Genomic DNA, 26,237 nt, shown 5'->3' on the forward strand with positions numbered 1-26,237 from the left:
TGGGCCAATGTTCCATTCAAGTTGGGGGGAACCTGCAGCCAGTGGCGTAGGGTGGGGAGATGGGGGGGGCAGAGGAGTGGGTGCAAAATTGTTTAGGGACACAAAATTTCAACACCTGGTGTTGCCTCAATAGAGCTGCATGCATTGAAAAACAGCTTCTCTGTATGAACCAGGAAGTGACCCCTCCAGACAATGGAATGACTCTTCTTTTCTTATCTCTGAGGCTGCAAATTCCTGGGTGGCATGGATGCAGTTAGACAGTTGAATGGGTATGTGTACTCCATATGTTTCCCTCCCTCTGGTCCCCTCCACGCAGCCCCGGGTGCTGGCAACCCATGTTATACAACTGCCTGCAGCCCTCCAGATGTTCTCAGGCTACTTTTCCCATTGTGCCTGAACACTGGCCAAGCTGGCTAGGGTTGATGATAGTTGCAGTCCAACAAGATCTGGAGGGCCGCCCCCCCCCCACCTTCTTTGCTCACACCCCCTACTAACTACTTCTCAGAAGCCTTTGCAGTAGGAAGATAAAATTTCTTCCTTTCCTTCTATTGTTTTAGTCAATTTCTTACGCCCCTTCAGTGTGTTGTTGTTCAGTCGTTCAGTCGTGTCCGACTCTTCGTGACCCCATGGACCAGAGCACGCCAGGCACGCCTATCCTTCACTGCCTCTCGTAGTTTGGCCAAACTCATGTTAGTAGCTTCGAGAACACTGTCCAACCATCTCATCCTCTGTAGTCCCCTTCTCCTTGTGCCCTCCATCTTTCCCAACATCAGGGTCTTTTCTAGGGAGTCTTCTCTTCTCATGAGGTGGCCAAAGTACTGGAGCCTCAACTTCAGGATCTGTCCTTCTAGTGAGTATTCAGGGCTGATTTCTTTGAGAATGGATAGGTTTGATCTTCTTGCAGTCCATGGGACTCTCAAGAGTCTCCTCCAGCACCATAATTCAAAAGCATCAATTCTTCGGCGATCAGCCTTCTTGATGGTCCAGCTCTCACTTCCTTACATCACTACTGGGAAAACCATAGCTTTAACTATACGGACCTTTGTCGGCAAGGTGATGTCTTTGCTTTTTAAGATGCCGTCTAGGTTTGTCATTGCTTTTCTCCCAAGAAGCAGGCGTCTTCTAATTTCGTGTCTGCTGTCACCATCTGCAGTGATCATGGAACCCAAGAAAGTGAAATCTCTCACTGCCTCCATTTCTTCCCCTTCTACTTGCCAGGAGGTGATGGGACCAGTGGCCATGATCTTAGTTTTTTTGATGTTGAGCTTCAGACCATATTTTGTGCTCTCCTCTTTCACCCTCATTAAAAGGTTATTTAATTCCTCCTCACTTTCTGCCATCAAGGTAGTATCATCAGCATATCTGAGGTTGTTGATATTTTTTCCGGCAATCTTAATTCCGGTTTGGGATTCATCCAGTCCAGCCTTTCGCATGATGAATTCTGCATATAAGTCAAATAAGCAGGGAGACAATATACATCCTTGTCGTACTCCTTTCCCAATTTTGAACCAATCAGTTGTTCCATATCCAGTTCTAACTGTAGCTTCTTGTCCCACATAGAGATTTCTCAGGAGACAAATGAGGTGATCCGGCACTCCCATTTCTTTAAGAACTTGCCATAGTTCCCTTCAGTGTAATGGGCCCTAAAGTTAAGTTATTTTCCCACGCCATTAGTATGCTTTGTAAAAAGAAGACTCCTTGCTGGCATGTTTTATAATAAAGGAAAACAAAAGTATAAAAATTGACTAGACTTCAGCACTGCGCATTAATTTGTTAGTCACACTACTGAGCAGTGAAAGCTGTGAGTCCCTTTATCTTAATTTGACTGTAACTTTGTGTAACATTTGCGTCCCTTTGTGCCTTGGGATGGGCTTTGTCACTATAGTAATGCCTTTCAAAATGTCTGCAGGTTAAGCCACATCCAGATACTGAATAAAGGAACATAAGTTCACCTTATGTTCAGACCATTAGTCCATCTAATGTGATATTGACTACTCCAGGCTTATCTAACCTGTGTCACTCCCAACTCCCACAATCCCCAAACAGCATGACGAACACTCAGGAATGATGGGAGTTGGAGTCCATAAGCATTCGGGGGACAGCATGTTGGGGAAGGCTGGTCTACATTAACTGGGATCACAGCACTGCAGGGTTTTAAGCAAGATGTTTCCCAGCCCTATCTAGAGGTGCCAGGGATTGAACCTGGAATGTCCAATGTGCAAAGTGGGTGTTGCATCTAAAAAATGATATGCTAGAGCTGGGAGCAGGAGGGAAAAGGCAAACCAAAAATGAAAAGTGGAATTGCCATATATTTGCTATGGCTGGAGCATTTGAGGCTATTGTTTGGGGAGGGGCAGGTTGGAAATGCAACCAATAGCACCACAAAGGTTTGCAAAATTGCATGTGGTGTGAAGAAAGCAGAGAGAGCTTCCCCCCCCCCCTCTTCCTCATAGTATTAGAATTCAAGGTCACCCAGTGAAATTAATGGGCAGTATATTCTGTTCCGGCAAAGCAAGTACTGTACTTTGTCAAACAGTGCATAATTGACATATATAATTCACTACCACAAGGTGTTGTGATGGCTGACTTAGATAGCTTTAAAGGGGGGTGGGTGGATAAATTTGCCTTTTATCAGTCACTATTAGTCACGATTGCTAAATGGAACTTCTCTGTTAAGAGACAGTATGTCTCTGAATATTTAATGCTGAGAACAAACAATGGATGGAGTGGCCATGTGTTGCTTGTTACTTTCCCAGAAATCTTTGACTAGCTATTGTTGGCTGGCCCTGTTATCTTCCTTCCTGGCTGAGTCACCTGTTCATAAAGCATTTGTAAGTCAGAAATATAGGAAGAGACCTGCTGGATCAGGTGAAAGGACCCAACTATTCCAGCATCGTGTCTCCCATAATTTGTGGGTGGGAGTCAAGGTTCCAAGTCTGAATTCGAAAAGAAGACCAGCTGATTTTCTGAATGACTCTCTCACTGAGCCTAAGCAAGTCTGTGACAAGAGACAGGATTAAATAAATGTTAACTCGGTCACTACCAAAGATCAAATCAAAGCTAACACCATCAGTGAGTCATGAGCATGTATAAAATCCTGATGTTCTTTTAACTACAGAGCTATATATGGAAGTGAATAGGAAATGAGGCTAAGAATATATTGTTTGGAAAGGATCTGGGCATGATTTGAAAAGATAATTACAGACAAGCATAACAAAAAAAGGAGTATATAACTACAGAAACAGCTGAATTACTGTGCAGTAATTAAAAAGAATTCTTCATTCTTCATTCCCTGCAAAGAAAAAAAAAAACAACGACTTCGGGTTGAAAATTAACCTTGACTATGGAAACATATTCACCCGTTATGTCAAGAAATTTACATTTTGTAAAACGATCTGAAGTGCTAACCTGTAATCTAACTCCTGTACTTGAGGTGAGATTGTGGGTTCTTGTAATGATTGTAAGCTTTAAAATATTTGCGTTCTCGGAAGTACGTGTAGAAAACCATTATAAATCATTTTGCCTGGAGGATCCACAGAGGCTCTTGCTCAGCCAATTTTGCCGGCTAAAATTGAGGCCATGGGAACAAGGCAAGTGTTTAAAATCAATGTCCCTTTTCTTCTCCTCCAGTAACATTTAATAATGCGAAGCTCGCCACGTACCATGTTCACAAATGGCAACCAATGGTTTCAGAGGCAAGGGGAACTTGCGACGTGATGCCACCCTGTGATCTGAATGATGAGGCATTGGCAAGAAAGAGAGGAGAGCAGCAATGCATTGACCATAGCAGGTGGTGGTTCCAGCCCAGTAGGGCAAAGGAGATCACACATTGTACCACCGAACGATGGCGCTTTCCTACCCTTTGCCTAAGCCTCTGTCGCTGTTGGTTCTGCAGTGGAGAAGGTTGAAGAACGCCTTTGCTCATCTCCGTTTGCTTGGGAGTAAGCCAGCAGCAAAGAACATCATTGCTGGGCTTTCATCCCTTGTTAAATTAGGGACCATCAGATTTCCTGAGCACGGAGTTATAAAAATGGCTGCACTTATGACAGGGATATATACACTAAGAACCAGCGGAGGCTTATGTTGGGCATTCTATGATACTTCGATGCGCCCACGCTAGGTGGTCAGTTTCCACACTCACCCCTCTGTGTCCTCAATCTGGAAAATCAAAAGGCATTATCAGAGTTCACGGACATGTTCCGGTCAAGCAATAAACACCCTGGGTGCAAAGTAGGGCAAATGGATAGCCTGAGAAGAGAGGGAGTTGAAACGTCAAGAGCAGGCATAGGCAAACTCGGCCCTCCAGATGTTTTGTGACTACGACTCCCATCATCCCTGACTACTGGTCCTGTTAGCTAGGGGTGATGGGAGTTGTAGTCCCAAAACATCTGGAAGGCCGAGTTTGCTTATGCCTGGTCAAGAGCATGCAACATGAAATCACACGTAACATTTAGTTACCTCTTCCATGCTGCTGTGCTGATACACATCGTAGTAGCTCTGATTTGGAGGATTACCTTTTCGTTTTTGTTTTCAAAGGAACATTCCAGTATTTGTGGAGTTTAGAGTTTGCCAGGGGTAGTTAAGTGAATAAAAGAAGCACAAAAATAACAAAGGGAAGCCGAACGGCAGCAAATAGCTCTAAACAATGTTTTTTTGCCTCGTGAACTTGGAATGAAATGGGCTTTGCAGTTGAAAGGTAGGTTAATTCCATTGCTAATAATCCATCTGCTTTAACTGTGTCTGAGAACAAGAGGAGTAGTTTCAATATGGCTTGTATTCATGTAGCTCAAAACCCTTTATAAACATTAATTAATTAAAGCTCAAAATCTCCCCCTAAGCCAGAGAAGCGTAATCCCTGTTTATTTCTTTAAAATAATAATGATGGTAATATTAATAATGACTAATCTTATGGCTATATAACAGATAGCACAAATATGGGTTAAATATTTTACTCAGACCCACCATTGAGTAAATAGCCCATTTCGCACATAATGATTTGGCACTACGTACATGAGCTGGGACAGACCTAAGGAAATCACCCTCGCTTCCCCCTCACCCTGTGCCGTCAGGAGAAAAACCTGGCCAATGTTCAGTTTCGTTTTTGCAGCAGCTTCTAGGCTGTTGCATATGAATCAGAGACATAGTTTATCACAAACTCTCGTCCATTTCAAACCAAGCCAGCTTTATAACACATGGTTTGCTATAAACCACAATCTCTGGTTTGTAAGCAGCGACAAGATTCTGTGAAACTGAAAGTAAACGCTGGCAGAAGTTCTCCTCCTGGCAGCATGGGACAAAGAGAGGAGAAGAGGAATTTATGACCACCAAGGCTTTGCTCAGGCTTGTTCTAGTTTATGTGCATAGCGCTAAATAATGGTTTCATGTTATGTGCAATCACAACCAGTGGCCTGTGGCTTTCTGGGATCGTCTCACCCGCATGGCCCTTTTAGATTTGCGTGTTGTCTGAACCTTAACCACAAACTGTAGAAAACCTTGGCTATACCTTGTGGTTAAGGAGGAAAGAGTTTAACCATGAGCCTGAGTTCCGGTGACATGCTAGGGCATGGGTAGGCAAACTAAGGCCTGGGGGCCGGATCCGGCCCACTCGCCTTCTAAATCCAGCCCGTGGATGGTCCGGGAATCAGCATGTTTTTACATGAGTAGAATGTGCCCTTTTATTTAAAATGCACCTCTGGGTTATTTGCGGGGCCTGCCTGGTGTTTTTACATGAGTAGAATGTGTGCTTTTATTTAAAATGCATCTCTGGGTTATTTGTGGGGCATAGGAATTCGTTCATTATTATATTTTTCAAAATATAGTCTGCCCCCCCCCCCACAAGGTCTGAGGTACAGTGGTCCGGCCCCCTGCTGAAAAAGTTTGCTGACCCCTGTGCTAGGGCAAAGTTTAGCTTAGCTGCCATGCTATTTTGTGATAAAAAGCCAGAGAGAAGCGAAGTTGGGGGAGGGTCTCCCCTGGAACCCGTACATTTGCACATTCATGTAAGTCATGGTCTAGCTTAGCCTTATGTGTGAATATGGCCAATGTATGCTTTCAAGTGTGCATATTGTGTGGGGGAAAGATATCAACTGTTCGTTCGGTATATTAGCAAACTAAGTTGTTAATGAGCAGGTTTAAGATAGATGGCTTGATGCAGCAGAAGATATAAGTGCACAAAAATAGTACAAGAGTACTGTGGGCAGCTGTGCGAGGAGGGAAAGGCTTTTATCCAAAGATGAGATGACATTTTTAGATTCCTCTGCAGCAGGATGAATTTTATAGAAATAAAGATAGTAGCAAACAGTGTCTTATTCTGCAACCAGCATTGCCTAAATCTGAGAATTAAGAGTTTTGTGCATCTTCTAAAGGCACACTGTATAATTTGAGAGTCACATATAACATACCGTAATTTCCCCTCGATAAAGAAAATCACTTACGGTGTTTAGCCCAGCTGAAATGCTGCCATCAGAATACATCCTCAAAGTATCACCAAATTGAGATGCTATAATCATTACCTAAATATGAGAAATACTTAGGAATTCAGGCTGAACTCCTATGCAACATGAGGAATAATAGTACTGAATTACTTTATAGGGCTGCTGTAAGAATCACAGTACATCTAGATAATGTACGTGAAGTGTCCCTGGGTGCTTGAAAATGCTATACAGATGTTGAGGCTTTTATTAATAGTATGATTTGCGCTTACCTCGGAGTAAGTTTCATTGACTTTAATAAGACTTACTTCTGAATAAACTTACATTTATAGGATTGAGCTGCACATTGGGGGTGGTGAATATCTGTACCCCTGAGGACAACTCTGTTCTCCAAAGACTAGTCCAGGTCCTGGAACGATCTGTAAAATGAAGTTGGTGTCACTTAGTGGCATGGACTTCACAGATATGAAGAACATGCACTTGGATGGAATGAGGTCATCGATTGGTGAGGAGAAAGTGAGCCTAGGAATAAACTGTTATTCCTCTAAGCTCCCTCAAAGGCAGAGTGGCAGAGGGGGGGGGTGTCTGTCTTTCCAGGACGCACATGAGAGAAAACACACTATAAATGTATATAAAATACAGGTGGGGGTCTCTCACTTCCCCCCCTGCTTACAAGGGAAATTGCGAGCAAACTATGGAAACTTGTTTTTTTCACTACATGTTGACTAAAATTTGGTCAGATAAAGTTTTATGCCCAGACACCCATCGGTAGGCTACCCATGATTTAGGGTGCAATGCAGATGAAATCAGGGGTGCCAACTCCCACTGAAATCAAAAGAACATTTCTGTAACAGTGCCCTTTGGGTCCTGCGGGTTTCAGTGGGAATTAGGTGTTTGTGTGTCCAACTTTCTCTCGATTGCCCACACAATGAACTAAGGAGTCTTTAAAAGATTGACAGCCGCAGTATGTGTACACAATAAGGAGAGGAGAGAAAGCACAACACAGTTAGTAACTGTAAATCTTAACTCCTCACCAGCTCCGTAAGGAACTTGATGTTGATTAAACAGTCTTATGATCCGCAGAATGCAAGGGCTGTGTCATTAGTGTATTGTGTCCCTTTCTTTCAGGTTACTCAATACTTCAAGCTATTATGGAAACAGCAGGAGAAAAAAGCTGGCAAGTCAGCGCCATATGTGTGGAGAATTTTAATGATGCAAGCTACAGGCAGCTTTTAGAAGACTTGGACCGGAGACAGGAAAAGAAATTCGTAATAGATTGTGAAATAGAGAGGCTTCAGAATCTCTTAGAACAGGTAATGCCTGCTTTTAATGTCACTGCAAACACATTAGTGCGGCCCCTGAAGAGCGGCCTCTCTCCTCTGCCTTTCATTTTTTGCCTTGCCAATCAAGGCCAGGACTGTTTTCATGATGCGCTTCCTCCCCCCACTCTTTTATACACAGCCTGGTGTTTAATCTACACCGCTGGATCCCACCAAGTTCCCACCAAGCAGCTTCTCAGTCCAGTAGGGGGGAAAAACAAAACCGTCCCACACACAGATACAGCAGGGGCACAGCTGATACTGCAAAAGGGAACTGAACCCACCCCATATCCTCTACAAGACTCGCCTGAAGCTCCCGGTGCTTTTGTTCCAGCCAAACCCACATTCACTATCTATTGGTTTCATTATTGTATTTATACCACGCTTTTCCTTCAAGTTGCCACAAAGGTTCTCTCCCTCCCCCTTTTATCCTTACAACAACCCTGTGTTAAGGTGAGAGTTGGTGACTGGTCCAAAGTCACCCAGTGAGCTTCATGGCCCAGTGGGAATTTGAACCCTTCCCTTCTAGGGTCGGACTAGGGTCCAACACTCTAACCACTACACCACACTACTCCTACACACTAGTGGACCTTGGCTGAGTAGAAGTGTGTGAATGGGCAGAAAAATGAACTGCATCTCCCACTCCCTTGAACGCCCCTTTAGCCTTTATAATCTCTCTCTCTCTCTCTCTCTCTCTCTCTCACACACACACACACACACAGCAGGATTGGAGTAGGTCTGGGTTTAAATAAATCTTCCTGTCGTGATCACATCATTAATACAAACACTCCCCAGAACAACAATAAGCAAAACTAAAATCAACTACAACTTACAACTTAACCATTACCTAATCCTGCATTGCTGCGCCTAAACTCCACCAACCCTCTAGCGAAAGCTTACCGCATTATCCCAGCTGCCCTAACCACATGATAGGGGACAGGTTCCTTTTCAATTCCCCTGTTGCTCACAACTAAAATTTGTTCTGTATCGGCACATGGCAAGTTGTGGGACAAACAACTGCAGAAACAGTTTTCCATTGTTTAGGGGGGTGTCTCACGAAGGTCACTCAGAGCTGCTAGACACATGGAGCAGCAATTCTTCCATCTTTTTCACACTAGTGCACCATCACAGCTGGACTAAGGCCTTGTAAGCACTGCTGCTTCTCAGACTCCAGGCAGCGGGGGGGGGGTCATTTCTGCCCCCAAGACAGGCACTCAGGCGTGTTTCGGGCATGAGCCACGGTTTCTTGGCCCAAGTTTTCTTCCATCCCATCCCTTCTGGGCTGATCACCTTGAGCTCTCCTCCAGCTCAGCAAGATGTAGCACAAGATCAAAGACTTAAGGGGTGCAGTCCTGTGTTTGTTTATTTCGTGGTGCCTCAGCCATCCTGCACCTAAACAGCCTTCCCCAACCTTCTCTGGAAATGGAGTGAGAGGCCGAGGCTTGTTTTGGAGATACTTAGCCAAAGCATCATGGCCACTCACCTCCAAAGCTGCCTCCCCTAACTGTTTTCTCTCTCTCTTGGAGCTGGTGATTAAGGTGGGAATATTCCCCATCATTACGCTGAGTTGGCTGAACCAGAGTGCAATGGTCAGGACAATCTCTGCCCTAAAGCCAGCTCTAGTCTGGAGATGCAAGCTGGAACCACCTTTGTCATCCTCTCTGAGGAGCAATAAAACACTTGCTGGAATATAGCCTCCCTTCGAATCTACAGTACATTAGTTTTCCTGGTCTTCTGAGCAGATCAGTATACACCTGTGTGCTGACCAACAGGTGCAGATGCTCCTCGCTTGAAATTTGCTTACGTTGAACTGCATTTTCCATTTTAATAACCATCCCTGAGTTTAGAAATGTCCTTGTAGAGAGAGCTCTGCGCTGTCCTTTTTTGGCTGTTCCCACCCTAAATAACTTTGTGTCATCACCACACTTGGGCGCCTCAATGTTCCCAACTCACTCCACATCATTTATCAACAAGTTAGAAAGCCACAGCACCGGTATCACAATTAAGAGCTTTCACATCTCCTCCCTGCCTGCATCACCTCAAATGCAGTGCTTCTTTTGTTGAGTGAGTCCACACATTCAGTTGCCGGTTCTTGAACTCTATGGCAATCAAGTATAGAGAAAGCAAGTGTTGCATCTGTACATGTGAACCAGACTCGGAATCCAGGCTAACCTGCATGCAGATACCCTTAGAATAATTCACAAGGTCATAAATCATATGTATCTAATCCTCCTTGATTGAAAATTCTGTCAGAGCTGAAAACAAATGGGTACGTGAACCTTGGTTTCGTCAAAGCATTCTGGTGAAGGAATGCCACCTAGTGGTGCTGCAGGGTATTTTGTTATGCTGCTGTTTTTATATTTGTACACGGGACATGCTTGAGATATTTAACAGAGTTTCCTGCATAAGAAATAGAGGTGTTGTGATTCTGAAGCTGTGCAAAAAGGCTTTCTGACCCCTTTGGAGACAGCTATAGAGATGAAGAACTTGTAGGGAAGTGATGTAGCAAATTTCGAAATTTAGGTGTTTCTACAACCAGCGGGAAGGTAAACGGCGTTTCCATGCGCTGCTCTGGTTCACCAGAAGCGGCTTTGTCATGCTGGCCACATGACCTGGAAGCTGTCTGTGGACAAATGCCGGCTCCCTCGGCCTATAGAGCGATATGAACGTCGCAACCCCAGAGTCGGACATGACTGGACCTGATGGTCAGGGGTCCCTTTACCTTTACCTTTTTACAACCATTGCAGAGACAACAGTGGTACCACCATGGAAACGAATTTTGCACACTTGTTTGTTGTTGCAGGGCTCTGAATGTATTTTGAAGCACATTATTCCTTAGAATCAAATCTTATTATCATTCTAAAAGAGAATGAAAATGATATTTTTTTTAAAAAGTATGAGAATAAATGTTTTCCTCTACAGCTGTTGCTTTATACAGTCCACTGCCCCATTTTCACCATAGCATGAATGCTAAATCTGCAAAGCTATTTGAATACCTGAGTATAAACTCATAGATCTATTGACTGATGACTATATGACTTTTTGATATACATTGGCTGGGTTTGGACATCATGCTAAACCATGGTTTGTTTGGCTTTAGAACACACCCCAGCTATGGTTCGTTTGGGACCAACAAAAAAATAAATCTGTGAGTTTCAGTAAAACCCAGTATCCTGGCTTTATTCCTTATTGAAGGAATGCCCACAGCAGTAAGGACTTTGGCTCAGGAGGATTGGGGAGGAGAGAGTTAACAAAGAGGAGCTTTAGGATTGTGCTTTGCACTGGAGCATTCAAGTTCCCTCACCCGCAGCCCATCTTCAGTGGCAAAATAGCTGGTGACATCTTCCCCTTCCTTAGCTGAAATCATTTGCAATCACTTGTCTGCAACTGGGATCCTGGCTTCTTCAACAACCCATGGTGAAAGCAAATTATGGTTTAGTTTTAAATCTTAATGTGACTTTGTTGTTGTTCAGTCATTCAGTCGTGTCCAACTCTTCGTGACCCCATGGACCAGAGCACGCCAGGCACGCCTATCCTTCACTGCCTCTGTGACCCAAATCCTAGTCTCATGTGATAACAAGTGATCCACATTCCAATCCTGCATCAAGATGCATTTGCCCAGTTCAGTGGGACTCAAGTGAGCATTGTGCTATGGATATAAATGTCCTCCTGGAATCCATGTATCACCCCTCAGCTTCCAGCCAGGATTCCCGTGTTAAATGAGATGTGTGCATATCTAGTATTGATTTCCAAGAAACTAATATTGCACTATTTGTACATTTTGCACCCCTGAGTTTAATCTTTATAATTGGGCTTCTTGAACTGTGAATGGCATCGGTTACTTCAACACAATTGATAGTCTTCACCCACCAAGAAGGATTGTTGCGTAATCCATCATGCTTAAAATGAATACAAGTTTTTGTCATTGACTTTAATGGAGTTAGAAGTCAAATTTCTATGGCAGGTGTCTCAAAACAGTGGCGGGGTTTGCATTTAGTAAGAAGTCTTGAAAGTCCATTTTAATTGTTTGCAGGGGGGGAAATATACTTGCTTATTACATTTATATATCTCCTTTTCCCGATCATAATTTTTGAGATGTTTCAGATATCTTGTGCTAGCACAGACATCTCCAAACTAAGGCCCACGGGCCAGATGTGTCCCACAATTGGCTCAATTGTGTGGCCCCCAATGACCCCCGCTGCCTGCCCGCTCTTACCAGCGCGGTCCAGTGCGGTTGCCCATCTCCAGGTCAGCGCGGCGACGGAAACAGCTTTTGCGCATGCGCAAAACATCATTTCCGGCGCACTTTTGGGTCTGCGGAGGCCTATGCGCACACACACAAGCTATTTCCGGTGTCGTGCCGACCCGGAAGTGCACTGGAAAAAGCAAGTGCGCGTGCTATTGGGGGCGCGCTCCCCTGCCCTCCGGCCCGTCGTGCGATCGGCGCCGGAGGAACCGGCCCGAGGCCGGGTAAATTTGGGGACCCCTGTGCTAGCTTTTTTCACATCAGACACTGGTTTGTCGGTGGAGGATCACATTCTGTAGGGCTTAGAAAACAACCTAAGTTGTGGCTGATGGATCAGGTTAATGGCTCATCTAGTCCAGAATCCTGTTCTCACAGTGGCCAACCAGATGCCCATGGGAAGCCCACAAGCAGAACCTGACCACCCTGTGATTCCCAGCAAATGGTTTTAAGAAGCCTATTGCCTTCGTGGCTGGTAGGCATGAATTTTCAGCAGCCAGTAAGTTTTGTTTTCTCCCTTTTTCCTTCCTGTACTTCTGGCATGATTCCAGTTTGCCCTGCTGCTTTGTATAGCACTGAATAGTTTGGATACAAAGGGCTGACCTATGTGGAATATGCTGTTATCGTGCAGGGATATAATATAAACGACTTCTTTCCTTTGCACAGTAAACTTATGTACTGTGGTAATACTTTCTCTGTTTGACAGTTCCATATCACTTTTCTTTCAAAGAAAACTACATTAACTTTTGTGAATTAAATGGTAAAGATTTGCTTGACTGAAGAGTGCCGTGCTTGCGGGCTTTTTATTGAAATGGAGGACAGGGACTTGTGTGTGTGTGTGTGTGTGTGTGTGTGTGTGTAATGGAAAAATATGTGTGTTTATTTTGAATAACATCATTTCCTTGCACCCCATTTTCTCCTCCAAAGGCAATAGCCATAAATATACTGAGCTCATCAATAAATTGTCTTATTTGTGCTCTTACAAAAAGGAACTCGGGCCATGATATGCAATAACTATGAATGCCAATGGGATATATTGCAACTAACTTAACCATACTGTTATACACGTGACATAGAATGGGATGTTGGAAATGTTACAGTCGCTCCTGTGCTGGATGTTTTGCCAACAAACCTGCCTGAAGAACAAGGTTTTTTGGAGGGTCCAGAATGTTTTCCAGTGTACACACCTTTGCTCATCTTCCTTGCTACCTTTCACAGCTGGTTGAGCTTCTTCTTCTTCAGAAGCACCCCTTTCTGCGACTGCATATTATTCTTGCTGGCTGCCTAAAACCAAACCCATGAATAATCCAGTGACCAGCAGGATGAAATCACAATACCACGTAGGGAATCAGATGTGGTTACATGACAATGTCACTTGCAGCAAACAAAACCCTCGCATTGTCCTCATTCTGAACGGAGAGTGGAGTTGAAGCTCCACCTGTCATGTTGCCACAGGAAGCAACCAGGCTGGTTGTGCCTGCCTTCCTGTATTGAGGTGGCTTTTTCATCGCTCATTGACCCTGTTGCCTCAGGATAGGCTGGTAAAGGTAAAGGTAAAGGTACCCCTGACTGTTAGGTCCAGTCGCAGACGACTCTGGGGTTGCGCGCTCATCTCACTCTATAGGCCGAGGGAGCTGACGTTCATCCGCAGACAGCTTCCAGGTCATATAGCCAGCACGACTAAGCCGCTTCTGGCAAACCAGAGCAGCGCACGGAAATGCCATTTACCTTACCACCAGAGCAGTACCTATTTATTTACTTGCACTTTGACGTGCTTTCGAATTGCTAGGTGGACAGAAGCAGGGACTGAGCAACGGGAGCTCACCCCATCGTGGGGATTCGAACCGCCAACCTTCTGATCAGCAAGCCCTAGGCTCTGTGGTTTAGACCACAACGCCACCCGTGTCCCTAGGATAGGCTGGTAACTTCACTTTTCTCCAAGTAAAAGCTTTGGTCCCATCCCCCCCCCCCCGAACGATTAGTAAAAGATTGGAGATGTTTTGGAGGGAGAGAAAGAAACCTTCCCCTGAAATCAACACTCACAACTCAGCACTACTTAGGACGACTCATTCAAATGCTGATTCCAGTGTGAAATATGCTGCTGTCTGTGTTTTTGTTTTTTAAAACATGTTTTTCAGCAGCCCACCTGACAGTGTCCATCTGTGTACCACCTGTCAGGGAAGTAGGCATCTGACCTCTTGCTGTAATGTGATGTTTTAGCAGTTTTGCTGCATTTTGTCGTGCAAACTTTTGCCACACTTAAGAAGGTGCCTTCTCAGCTGCTCCGCCTTACCAAAATTCTGCCCCCCCTGCCCTTGAATTCCCCAATTCCCTTGCAGAGAATCACTTTTATCCTGATTCGTTTCAAAAGCTTGCATGCTTATATGAACCAAATTAGACCTAACTGGGCATAGATCTGTTCCCAGAGAAATGACCATCTGATTTTTTAAAATAGACTTAAATTCTTTGCTAATCAGCTCCATTGATAACGTGATAGCAGCTATAAATTAATTAACTCCCACTCTTCTGCCCCAATATATCTACACACAAAATTATCAATAATTACTTAGTGGACCTTTCATTTCGTCTCCATTTACGTAGTCATAATGAAAACAATCCACCGATTCTGAATTGAAAGTATAAGTGGAAATGAATGTTAAGAGATCCACCCACTTTGCACAAATATTTGATGCTCTATTGTAGAGAGGTGAAAAACCCTGTTAATCTAAAAAGCTTTCCTATTAAAACTCAGATTTGATTGGTACCTTCTTTATGTAATGTTGTATGCATGTGCCTAATGGAAAAACACACAAAGAACATCCCTCCTAGCTGTATTTTCCTAGAAGAATGACTGTTTGTAACAAACGAAGTTACAGACAATAATTGAGATAATGGGCCCAGGGATCGATTAATGCAATGTCTTCCCCAAAATGTCCTGCAAAAAATACTGAAATGGCAAGTCCTTCCAACTCTGTTGGCCACAGATCAACATCAGTACTCCAATCCATTGCTGCCTGCAATGTATAGCCAATGGCCCCAAGACAAAGAACATGATCAGTTTGGTGGGGGCACAAAGAATCATAGAATATGGTTAGGCAGAAGATAGCTAAGTGGTCCATGGTCCATGCAAAGGTATGGGGAACCTTTTTCAGTCCAAAGGAATTCCCTTCTGTGCAGCCTTCCAGGTCTACATGCTAGGCAAAATACAAAGGGTGCATGGCAAGACTAGTAGGGAATGTGGCCTGGCTAGAGGGGCTGTGGTTAGGGACAGGGTATAGCCTGGGAAGATTAACAAGGGCCAGATAGAGAGGCATGATACAGGGGTGGATTTGTTGTTGTTTAGTTGTGTCCGACTCTTTGTCACCCCATGGACCAGAGCACGCCAGGCACTCCTGACTTCCACTGCTTCCCGCAGTTTGGTCAAACTCATGTTGGTAGCTTCAAGAACACTGTCCAACCATCTCGTCCTCTGTTGTCCCCTTCTCCTTGTGCCCTCAATCTTTCCCAACATCAGTGTCTTTTCCAGGGAAAATGAGGTGGCCAAAGTAATGGAGCCTCAGCTTCAGGATCTGTCCTTCCACTGAGCACTCAGGGCTGATTTCCTCAAGAATGGATAGGTTTGATCTTCTTGCAGTCCATGGGACTCTCGAGAGTCTCCTCCAGCACCATAATTCAAAAGCATCAATTCTTTGGTGATCAGCCTTCTTTATGGTCCAGCTCTCACTTCCATACATCACTACTGGGCATTCTGGTGCGTGTTCTGGGGGCGGGGCACCCCGGGCAGCGGGATCCCGATAGGGTTCCATCTCAGCGTGCCCCACCCCCAGAACGCATGCCAGCCCTGCCCCTGCCTGCTTCCTGCCCCCCGGTGCTGGAGCATGAAGCTCCGCCACTGCTTGTTATTAGCAATGCTTTCTAAGGCCCATTTGACTTCCACTCTCCAGGATGTCTGGGTCAAGGTCATCAACCACACTACCTGGGGTGTACGAGGCATCCATATCTTTCTGGTATAATTCCTCTGTGTATTCTTGCCACCTCTTCTTGAGGTCTTCTGCTTCTGTTAGGTCCTTACCACTTTTGTCCTTTATTATGGTAATCTTTGTAGATATCCACAGGGGTGGATATGGTTTCCTTATTACTGGCTTATGCCATAATAAACATTTTAGGGTGGGATTAATCTGATGAACCACACCTATGGAAGCCTTGTACAAGGACTTCTGCTTGCACAGCAAGGCTTCCACCTACCTCTCCCCACACACCCCTGCACCTCCTAAAAATTAACTTGGTGTGGGGGTCAGGAGAACTGCACAAACAGCACAAGGGGGAAGGAGAGGGGGATCATTCTGTCTGTCAGGCTGCAGTGCTTCTGCGAAAAGGATGTTCATCATAGCACGGTGTGGAATCCTCCCTCTAACTTGTTGCTAAAATCTTTGTGGTCCACCAGCGTTTTTTGTTTTGTTTTGCCAGTCATGATGCACTAGATGAATCAACCTTAATGTTCTTAAGCAAAAATGTAGGATTGCTGAACACAACTTAGTTATGCCTTGACCCTGATTGAGCATAATGGTTAAAAGATTGAACTACAAATGAAGAAGTTCCCAGTTTCAATCTTGTCTTTGCCGTGACCTCACTGGGCAGCTTTTAGCAAGCAACTCTCTCTCTTTCTCCATCCTTCCTCCACACCCCGATCCAAACATACACACTGCAACGTGGGGGAAATAATCCTTACCCAACCTTTATAGAATCTTGCAAGGATTGATGCATGTGAAGCACTTTTGATACTAATGTGATCATTTGCATGTACAGTGGCAAATACTTACAATGCTTGGGCAAGTACAGAGGCGGACCTCAGCAATATGTCTGTGTCCAAAAAAAGAGAGAGAAGGAGGCTTTTCTGGTAACTGGTTTTAAAGAAAACAAGTGTGTGTTTTTTCTGATTGATTGACAATCCTATGGAGCAGGCTGTTGCTTAGAAAAGCTCATATCACAAAATATTTGTTAGCCTTTATGGTGCCAAAACACTGCTGTTTGTTCTAGCCTTTGGCTGGAACAATAAACTTACATTATAACTTGGCCTAAAGAACTCTAATGAGAAGGATTATTATATTTGATGTTTTAAAACATCTGCAGGCTTAGCAGTGGTTCCAACAGCGGTGACTTAAAGGCCTCGTAGTCGATGTTCACATTTTTTAAAAACAAACAAACAAACAAACCCTTCATTAAAATAGGAATAGAAAGCCGTAATGAAATGTGTATGCACATATCCAAATATAACACTCAACGAGCATATCTAGGATAAAATAGTGATAGCTGAGATTTCAGTTAAGTAAATGAGAATTTTGTAAAAAGCCATCTGCATAAACCCAAGGGGAAAAGATCAGTCAGGAACCATGTACAAAAACATTCTTCCTCAGAGTATCTCCCAACAGGGCATCACCCCAACTGAGGAGAGCTATGGAGATGTGCATCAGCCCCCTGATAGCCAGTGCAATCCACACTTTTACAGGAAACTTGCTGAAATGATACTCATTAATGCTTTTTGATATGTCCTTTGTATCTCCCCTTTCCCATATAACTGGGTGTGTTCTTTGTACATGTAACACTCTAGCCTGCCTCTGCATTTGATGGGGTGGCAGGGAGAGTTACTGTCTTCCAGATATGAATGCCCTGCCAGTTGTACTCTGGCTAGGGCTTCTGCTTTTTATCTTGGAATGAAAACTATCAACAGGCACCTCAATGCCAGCTGCCTCCTTCAGTGAATCCATAAAGCCTGTTGTATTGCAAAGTCTTCCTCCAAAGGCTAACTTCAACGCTAATGCATTGGTACTGAATGTTCGCCTGCACTCAGTGAATCATCTTTTTTTCCTCCCTCAAAGACTTTTAAAATACTTTGTGAAAGATTTATCCTTGCTTCAGGTGCTGCATAGAAATCTCATCACTTTCCATGTTTATATTGTTGCTGTTCCTGCCGCAATATTGCCACTCTAGTCTCAACCTTCTACTTGTGAAAAGCCCTCGTGCCCCTTACACATTTATAGCACAGTTCTTCCTTTCTATCTAGGCAGTGGATATGCCACACAGTCATACAGGAGAAGCCTCAGCAACATTGTCATTTGTTACGGGAGGCAGTATGTCTCAACAGGTGTTTAACTGTCTCTACAAAATGACAGACTGATGAGCTTTCTGGGGGTAGGCGGAATGCCTGGAACCCCCCCCCCCCCTTCTAATACCTGGATTCAGCACAGATTCAATTGCTGGAATAGACAGGCCAGCCTGGTAATGGCCTGGGAGATGAGCCATTAAGAAAGACAAAGGGAAGGTAATGACCCATTTAGAAAAACCATTAAGAAGGCAAAGTCTATGCCAGATGGCAGTTTGGTGAAGCCCATCCTCTAGCTCTGAGTTAGTCTGGAAAACAAAGAAGAGTTTTGGAAGGAGAATCTTTAGAACTGGCTAGGAGGTAACAAAGGGAAAAGAGGTTGCAGTCTGTAAAAGTCAGCAAGCTGCTTGAGGGTGTCAGAGCGATGGCTGAAGTCAGTTTGAATCCAAGGTTGCAGATACAGGAGAAGCAAGACCCTCTTGATGTGATGATGCTGTGAGCCCCTACATCATAGGCTCAGGTTGTATATATGTGTAAATAAACAATATATCCTAAAGACACCATAGTCTCGCTGTGCCTTATTTCCAAAAGGAAAGCGGAATCCTGAGCTCCTGAAGCTCACTGGAACCTCACACCACTCATACATTGAGGGTGGCATCTAACAATACTTAAAGGAAAGAATTGTTTTGTTTTGAAGGATCCGTATTAATTTATTCCTGTGTTTAAGGAATGCATACCTTGCCTTTTGGCTTATAAGACTCTCAAGGCAGTTTACAAAAAAAAAAAAAAAACCATTACAAAACAGTAGGGGGGAAACAGAGCAGCAGAAAAAATTAACCATAGTTAAAGCATAAGTTAAGATGTAATGAAATAGAAAGGAGCAAAATACTATTTAAAAAATGACCAAAAGTGTCTGCTGGGCAGATGGCAACTCAATGGATGATCCAGATTTGAATTCACATGCCCATGTTCATGTGGTTTTGATATGATGGTTTCATCTCATTGATTGGGTGGAGTGAGGGAAGTTGATGGCTTGTACAATAAATTCACTGGCATATCTTCATTTACAAGGAACTCTGACTTTCTCTATAGATCTGTCTGCTCTGATTTCGAGGAACTCTGGCTAATCTTGCTTTAGGACAAACCTGGACATTGCTGTTATACTCCTTTGATAGCTTTTTCAACCTGCACTTCTGTAACTAGTTGCAAACTGAACCTCCAAAGGTAGCCTTCACATGGCTAATGAAACAGAGTGAAAAACACAGAAACGTGGCAGAAATTTAATTCACATTTGGGATTATTTGAGCTCTTTTCCAACATCTAGGCACTGAAATTGTTAGGTACCTTTGTAATGTTGATGAAGAGGTAAAACAATCTCAACATTATATTACCCAAATTATATGTCATAAGCGATACCCACTATTTGAAGTAATGCCATATCCATTGTTCTCTTTCTTTCTTTCTTTCTTTCTTTCTTTCTTTCTTTCCTTCTTCCTACAGATTGTGAGTGTTGGAAAGCATGTTAAAAACTATCATTACATCCTTGCAAACCTGGTAAGAACATTTTATTATTATTAATTAATTAACCATGCTTGGCTGGCAAAATCCTTCATGGCCTTATTAAATTGAGATTGTGCAGTCAAAAAGAGTGAGGTGGGATTTGCTCATTGGAGATCAGAATATCTCACAGACAGCTTTGCTCCTAGGTTAAAGCAACTGAGGGAGAGTTGATACATCAAGGCTCCTTCCACTGGCTTGGTTGAAACCTACTCACCTACTGGAATTGTCCCCATTAGCGTGCGCGCACACACACACACACACACACACACACACACACACGGTTGCATCAAAGGTGACTAGCTCATTGTAACAATTACGTAACATTATATATTAATTGGTATCTGATGCTTCTTTTTCCTTTCTCTTTGCACTCCCTTTTCTGCTCAAGTTTATCTCTATTTAGGTTGTATGCTATTGTTTTAAATTGTAAACCACCTTGAGTGTATTGGAAGAAAGATGGGGTGCAAATGTAGCAAATACGTACATAAATAAATGTACTTACTAAATAAACAAATAAATAAATATACTCTGGCACAATCCCATTGTTCTTAGTTACAATGATTACAGAATTCAATCCAAAGACAAGAAGTAGCAGAAAAACAGCATTCCAACCATAGCAAGATGGCATAGCAGCAAACCACAGCCATTTCTTTATTCTGTACTTGCATACATAAATACCAGTTTCTGCTGCAAAGACATCCAAGTACTCCAGTTGCAGAAAAATATTCAGTAGGAAATATGCAATTGTTTCCACAGTTATTTATTTCACCCTGGTGGGATTACTTTTAAGTGCAGGCACCAGTAAGTCTTTTGAGCTGAATATCTTGCTATTGTATTTGAACTGGAAGTTACAGGGCAATCCTGGTTAAAATTTAGTTGGAACATGTTTGACTCATCATCTGGAATGGGGAAGTGATCTGTAGTGCTGTACTGTGTAGCCACAGTAGCTGGTACTGAAGGACTTAGATTTTGTTGCAATAGATTTCATTCTTAAGTACTTGTATTTTGTTTAAAGTATATTGTAATCACAAGCACTGAGGTTTAGCTGGCAGGTAATGTGAAAAGGATCTAGGCCTAGGGGGTTTGGCTGATGAATAACTAAATATGATCCAAACAAAATAGAAAATTCTTTCCAGTAGCACCTTAGAGACCAACTGAGTTTGTTCTTGGTATGAGCTTTCGTGTGCATGCACACTTCTTCAGATACACTGAAACAGTGTATCTGAAGAAGTGTGCATTCTTCAGTGTATCTTAAGAAGTGTGCATGCACACGAAAGCTCATACCAAGAACAAACTCAGTTGGTCTCTAAGGTGCTACTGGAAAGAATTTTCTATTTTGTTTCGACTATGGCAGACCAACACGGCTACCCACCTGTAAATATGATCCAGTCACTACAAAGGCTAATGCAACTCTCATCAAGAGAAATATAATGTCCAGATCACAAGAAGTAATGATGCTAGTGTATTCTGCTTTGCTCAGGCTTTATTTGAAGCACTTTTGGATACTGCAGTTCAAGAAGGATATTGACAAACTAGAACTGACTAGAGTAGGGCAACAAAGATGGTCAAGGGCCTGGGGTGCACATCCTAGGTGGCAAGGCCCAAGGAGCAGAGAGAAGAGAGAATTAAGAGTTTATATGATAGCCACCTTCAAATATTTGAAAGCCTGTCACATGGAGCAAACCGATGGACCTGAAGCTGTAGTTCCAAACAACAATAAAAAATGATTAATAATAAGCATATGGAAGAACTTAATGACACCACGAACCATTCAGCAGTGGAACAAACTGCTTCAGAAGGTGATGGACTCTTCTTCATTGGATGTTTCAAGTGAAACTAGTTCTATGATTCTAATTTAAGTCCTTGTTCATGTGAGAAAAATATATGTATATATATATAAAGTGATTTACTTTATGGCTGTCAGAGCCAATTGGAAAGGGGAGAGCGCTCCAAAAGTAAAAGACTGGCAATATAAATTTCAAGAGTATGTTGAGATGGCCCAGCTAACTAGCAGTTTGAGAGGAATCAATAGACAGGTATTTGTGAAAAAATGGGAGAGATACAGAAAGTACCTGCAAGGCATCAAAAACGGTATAAAGTCTGTGGCGGCTTTTGAATGATCCTGGAGGAAAATATTGTATGTCAGAAAATGAAGCTGTGTTTGGGTTTGTAGAAGGTTTTGGAATTAAATAAAGGACAAATGAAAATGTTAAGTACTTTCACAAGTAGAAAATGAACGCCTATCAGGAAAGACAGGAAGTCTACATGTTGTGTGTTTATTTAAGTACTAAACCAAGGTTTAGTTTATGTTTATAATTTAGGTTTAAGTTAAGAAGTAAAGAAGAATTGAAATGTTTGTGTGTGTGTGTGTGTGTGTGTGTGTGTATAAAATAATTGATTAGTTGTTTTATATAAGTTCTCATACGTTGTTATGTACTACTGGTATTATTGGCGTTGTTTTTGGTTTACTTTATGGCTGTTTATGTATGGTCACTGAAAGTGTGTGGGGAATTTTCAATTTGTGTTGCGTTAATTGATTTTTGCAGGGATTCAAGGATATTTCTTTGGACAGATTTATGCATGGAGGAGCCAATGTCACAGGGTTTCAGCTGGTGGATTTTAATACGCCTATGGTTGCTAAACTCATGCAACGGTGGAAGAAACTGGACCAGAGAGAATACCCGGGGTCAGAGACTCCTCCTAAGGTACTTGTCTGCAACATATACTAAAATGACTGCTCAAATAGGTTAACTTAAACTATGCATACTTGCGCAACCTTTTTTTTAAAAAAAAAAATCACTGTAGCAATTGTCAATGCTATCTGCCTCCTGGCATGATGTTAAAGTAATTTGGGTCGATCTTTGCAGGGTTCAATGTGTTTAGTTCAGGGATAGCCAATGGTTGCCCTCTAGTTTTTGTTGGCTTGCCATTTCTATCGTCCCTGTCCATCAGTCATGCTGGCTGGGGCTGATGGGAGTTGTAGTCCTGCAGCATCATCTGGAAGGCACCAAATTGACTCCCTTTGGTTTAGTTTCTGCTCAAGCAGTAGATTAAAAACCTTTTGCTCTATTAAAAAGGTGCCCCAGTTATTATTAGCAAGAGCAGCAACTGTTGCAATTTAAAATGAAGTTATTTAAGAATAAGAGCTGCTTTTGGGCACAAACTCTGTTCCACAAAACCATTCTAACTCAGCTTCAGCCTCCATTAGAAAGAGGAGAAAAAATTGTTCATAGATATATTCTTAATGTTGAACCAGTTTCCTTACAAAACAAAACGGTTAAGACTGATGCCTAATCTCTACATTTTCTTAGTATACCTCTGCTCTAACCTACGATGGAGTGCTTGTGATGGCTGAGACATTCCGTAACCTTCGAAGGCAGAAAATTGACATTTCTAGGAGGGGGAATGCAGGGGATTGTCTTGCAAACCCGGCTGCACCGTGGAGCCAAGGGATTGACATGGAGAGAACGTTGAAACAGGTGTGGTTGAAACAGTTGCTTTTTTTTTTAAGTCATTGTATGGATATTGGAAAACATCATAAACTTCTAAAGGCACTAGCAGTTGTTGTATTATTGTGATTGTTTCCTTTTTGTTTACTTCAGGTGGGCAGCTCTCAGCTACTGTAACTGGCTCAGGGTTTTAAATATTTGGGCAGAACTGAAAGCCTGCTTATATTTCCTTTTCCAACAAAATGAACCAATAAACAAAACTTATTTTTTTTAAAAAAAAAAATTGTCTTAAGAGCTGTTTGAACTTTTTGCAGTGCTGCACGCCAAACACATTTCTGTCACCTCAAAAGGTGTTTTGGTTTGTTAGCTCAGTGTAACTTGCAAAAAGAAAGGTATCTTTCACTTTCCTTGTTTCATTTAAAAGGAAATACTTTCCCCTGGTGTCAGGGCTCTGCATTCATGATGAAAAAAGAGGCTTAAATTTTTTAAGAGAGTCAGTGTGGTATACTGTACTTGTTAAGAGCGGTGGACTCGTAATCTGGTGAACAGGGTTCGCTTCCACATGCAGCTGATGAGTGACCTTGGACTACTCACACTTCTCTGAAGTCTCTCCGTCTCACTCACCTCACAGAGTGTTTGTTGTGGGGGAGGAAGGGAAAGGAGATTGTTAGCCGCTTTGAGACTCCTCAAGGGGAGTGAAAGGCAAGATATCAAGTCCAAACTCCTCCTCCTCCTCCTCCTCCTCTTCTTCTTCTCTCTATCAAGATAAATTAGTCTCTCTTTTCATGGAGGGGTAGTTGCAGTAGAGCAGAGGAAAGAAACCCTATGCATCCTGGGGGGATACATTTTCTCACAGGTAACATTTCTGGGACCACACACCTGTGGTAGGTATAGGCAGATGCTGCTCTTACCTTTGTGCAAGAGGCAACATTCCAGGTTTCTACACACACATACAAAACACATCTGTGCATCCAGGCATACAAGAAGTATTATTGCAGATCAAAGACACATACCAGACAAGCAAAAGCACTTGGTGGTGTGGAGCATGGCTGGTGAGGGAAGTGGTCTGGGGAGATTCCTGAGCACCAGATAGCCAGAAGGACTACATTTGTTCCCTAGGCCTAAGTCTCCCTCCTCTGGATTATAGGAAGGAGCAAGAGGGCAAGGGAGCCTAGAATGAATTCTAAAACCATTTGCAAACGCAAATGAACATACTATAGAGACACTGAAAAGAAGTCGCTGCAGGCAGCTCTCTGCCTATGCCCGCAAGGTTTGGTTAGAATTTATTCCGATTTGGGTAACAATGAAAATGCAGAACAAAGGAAGATTACCACTTGAAAGGTATACATTTACTCTTTCGTAAAGCTGCTAACTACATCAGGCTTATTTCAAATGTTCCACAGAAAGGGCATAGCTGTAGCAATATTTGTCTTTATTTAAAGTGAGGGGAAACAGGGGGAGTCTCAGGATTTTTAAGAATTCTTAAGTGATGTGGTGGATGTGGTGCTTAAGCACAAGACGGCAGGCAGAAACATGAACCCTGTTCTTCCCTATTGCAGGGTTGGAGACCCTTTCTCATCCCAAGGGCCACATTCCCGCCTGGGAAATCTCCAAGGGGCCACATGCCAATGGTGCCCATTCCTGGACCAGGAAAGCCTGGCCACTGTGGCCCATGAACTGGCAGCCTCTACACTGGATTATGTAGTGTCCTATATGTGACGTTTCCTTTGAGGTTGACCCAGAAGCTGCAGCTGGTGCACAATGTTGCAGTGAGGTTACTCAACGCAGTGTCCTATCGCACACATAAAGGCACTGCAATCATCCATGCTTTTTACCAACTATCCATGTCCTGATTTATTTCCTGTCTCAAGGTTCGAATACAAGGACTCACGGGAAATGTTCAATTTGACCACTATGGCCGCCGAGTCAACTATTCAATGGACGTGTTTGAACTGAAGAGCAATGGCCCTCGAAAGGTATGTGCCAGTCCAGTCTTCCAAGCTGTTCTCCACTCTTTAGTTCATTCATGATTTTCAGTCTAACCAAGCCCATTGATTGGTTGGATCCAGCCTAGTTATGCTCAGAGTAGGCCCCAGCGGGACTTATTCATTTCAATAAAGCATGACTAAATCTGAATCCAACCTGAGGATCAAACCATTGAAGTTTCATTACCCAGCAATGCAAATAAACAAATGCAGATTCTTCAGAGTCATTATGTAAAACTGATGCATGCAGATTCCCATATGACATAATGCCTGTGCTTTTGAGAAAGATGGACTCTTCTGATTGCCATGGGGAGGGTCTTCTGTTTTCATTTTGCTTTTTGCAACAATTGTTTTTTCACAAGCATGATAATTTAGAGGTGCAAAGAAACAGAAAGGAAGGTTAGGGTGCAAGGTCAGACAACCACTTTGCAGTGATATCCTTGCTGCAAGCCAAAAATATAATCACCTGAAAAAGTGTGTTAGGGTATTTCAAGGAACTGGTTCCCTCCTCCCCCCCCCCCAATCAGGCAGAGTTTTGGAGGGAAAGAACCTTGCAATAGCAGCAAGATGAGTTTCTGTTCTGCTTCCATTTGTAATTCAGTCTGTCAGGTTGGATTTCTGAGGGAAGAAGCATGCTATTAGTGCCTGCCTGTGCTCAAGGGATAATATGTTTGAGTCGAAGTCACATTATTGTTCAGTTCTATACTGTGTTGCTTTTTCTTATATCAACACTAAGGGTTGCTGCATGCAACTCAGCAACACTTCTCAGCAGGTCTTGCTCCTAAGAGGTCCTGCTGCCAGCAGGTCTTGCTCCTCTCCCTCTGCATCCCTGGGTGTTGCCCAAGAAGTCTCAAACTACTCCTGCTCACCTCTGGTCACTGTTCTGTTGCCCTCATTATCATGAGTGTTCTTGGGGACCAGCGGGGAGGGGAGCTAATTTCAGGAGAGGGAGATGCCCATGATTCTTCAGCAAGCTCTTTGCCTCCCTCCTCTGCTTCAGCCTCGGATTCTGAACTGCTCCCGGCCACCAGTTCTCCCTGTTGACTAAACCCCGTTGCTCCTTCAGCATTAAGCCCTTCCTCCCAATCTTCTCCCTCTGACTGCTCCTCAGAGTTCCACCACCAACCCCCTGGCTCTGAGCCTTCCTCCT

General features: G+C 43.3%; 1 protein-coding gene across 8 annotated transcripts in view; it reads left to right on the forward strand.

Moving 5' to 3' along the window:
• Nucleotides 1-26,237, forward strand: part of GRIA4 (glutamate ionotropic receptor AMPA type subunit 4) — a 216,534-nt gene that overhangs the window by 140,093 nt on the left and 50,204 nt on the right. For all 8 annotated transcript variants that reach the window (XR_004426417.1, XM_033146202.1, XM_033146203.1 and 5 more), the window contains exons 4-8: nucleotides 7,560-7,744; nucleotides 19,594-19,647; nucleotides 22,200-22,358; nucleotides 22,965-23,132; nucleotides 24,974-25,078. Coding sequence is in view for 7 of the 8 variants with exons in the window: in XM_033146202.1 (XP_033002093.1) it covers nucleotides 7,560-7,744; nucleotides 19,594-19,647; nucleotides 22,200-22,358; nucleotides 22,965-23,132; nucleotides 24,974-25,078 (671 nt within the window). In the remaining variant the exon portion in view is untranslated. The remainder of the gene's footprint in view (nucleotides 1-7,559; nucleotides 7,745-19,593; nucleotides 19,648-22,199; nucleotides 22,359-22,964; nucleotides 23,133-24,973; nucleotides 25,079-26,237) is intronic.

This window comes from Lacerta agilis, chromosome 4, assembly GCF_009819535.1.
Source record: "Lacerta agilis isolate rLacAgi1 chromosome 4, rLacAgi1.pri, whole genome shotgun sequence".
NCBI classification, from domain to species: domain Eukaryota; kingdom Metazoa; phylum Chordata; class Lepidosauria; order Squamata; family Lacertidae; genus Lacerta; species Lacerta agilis.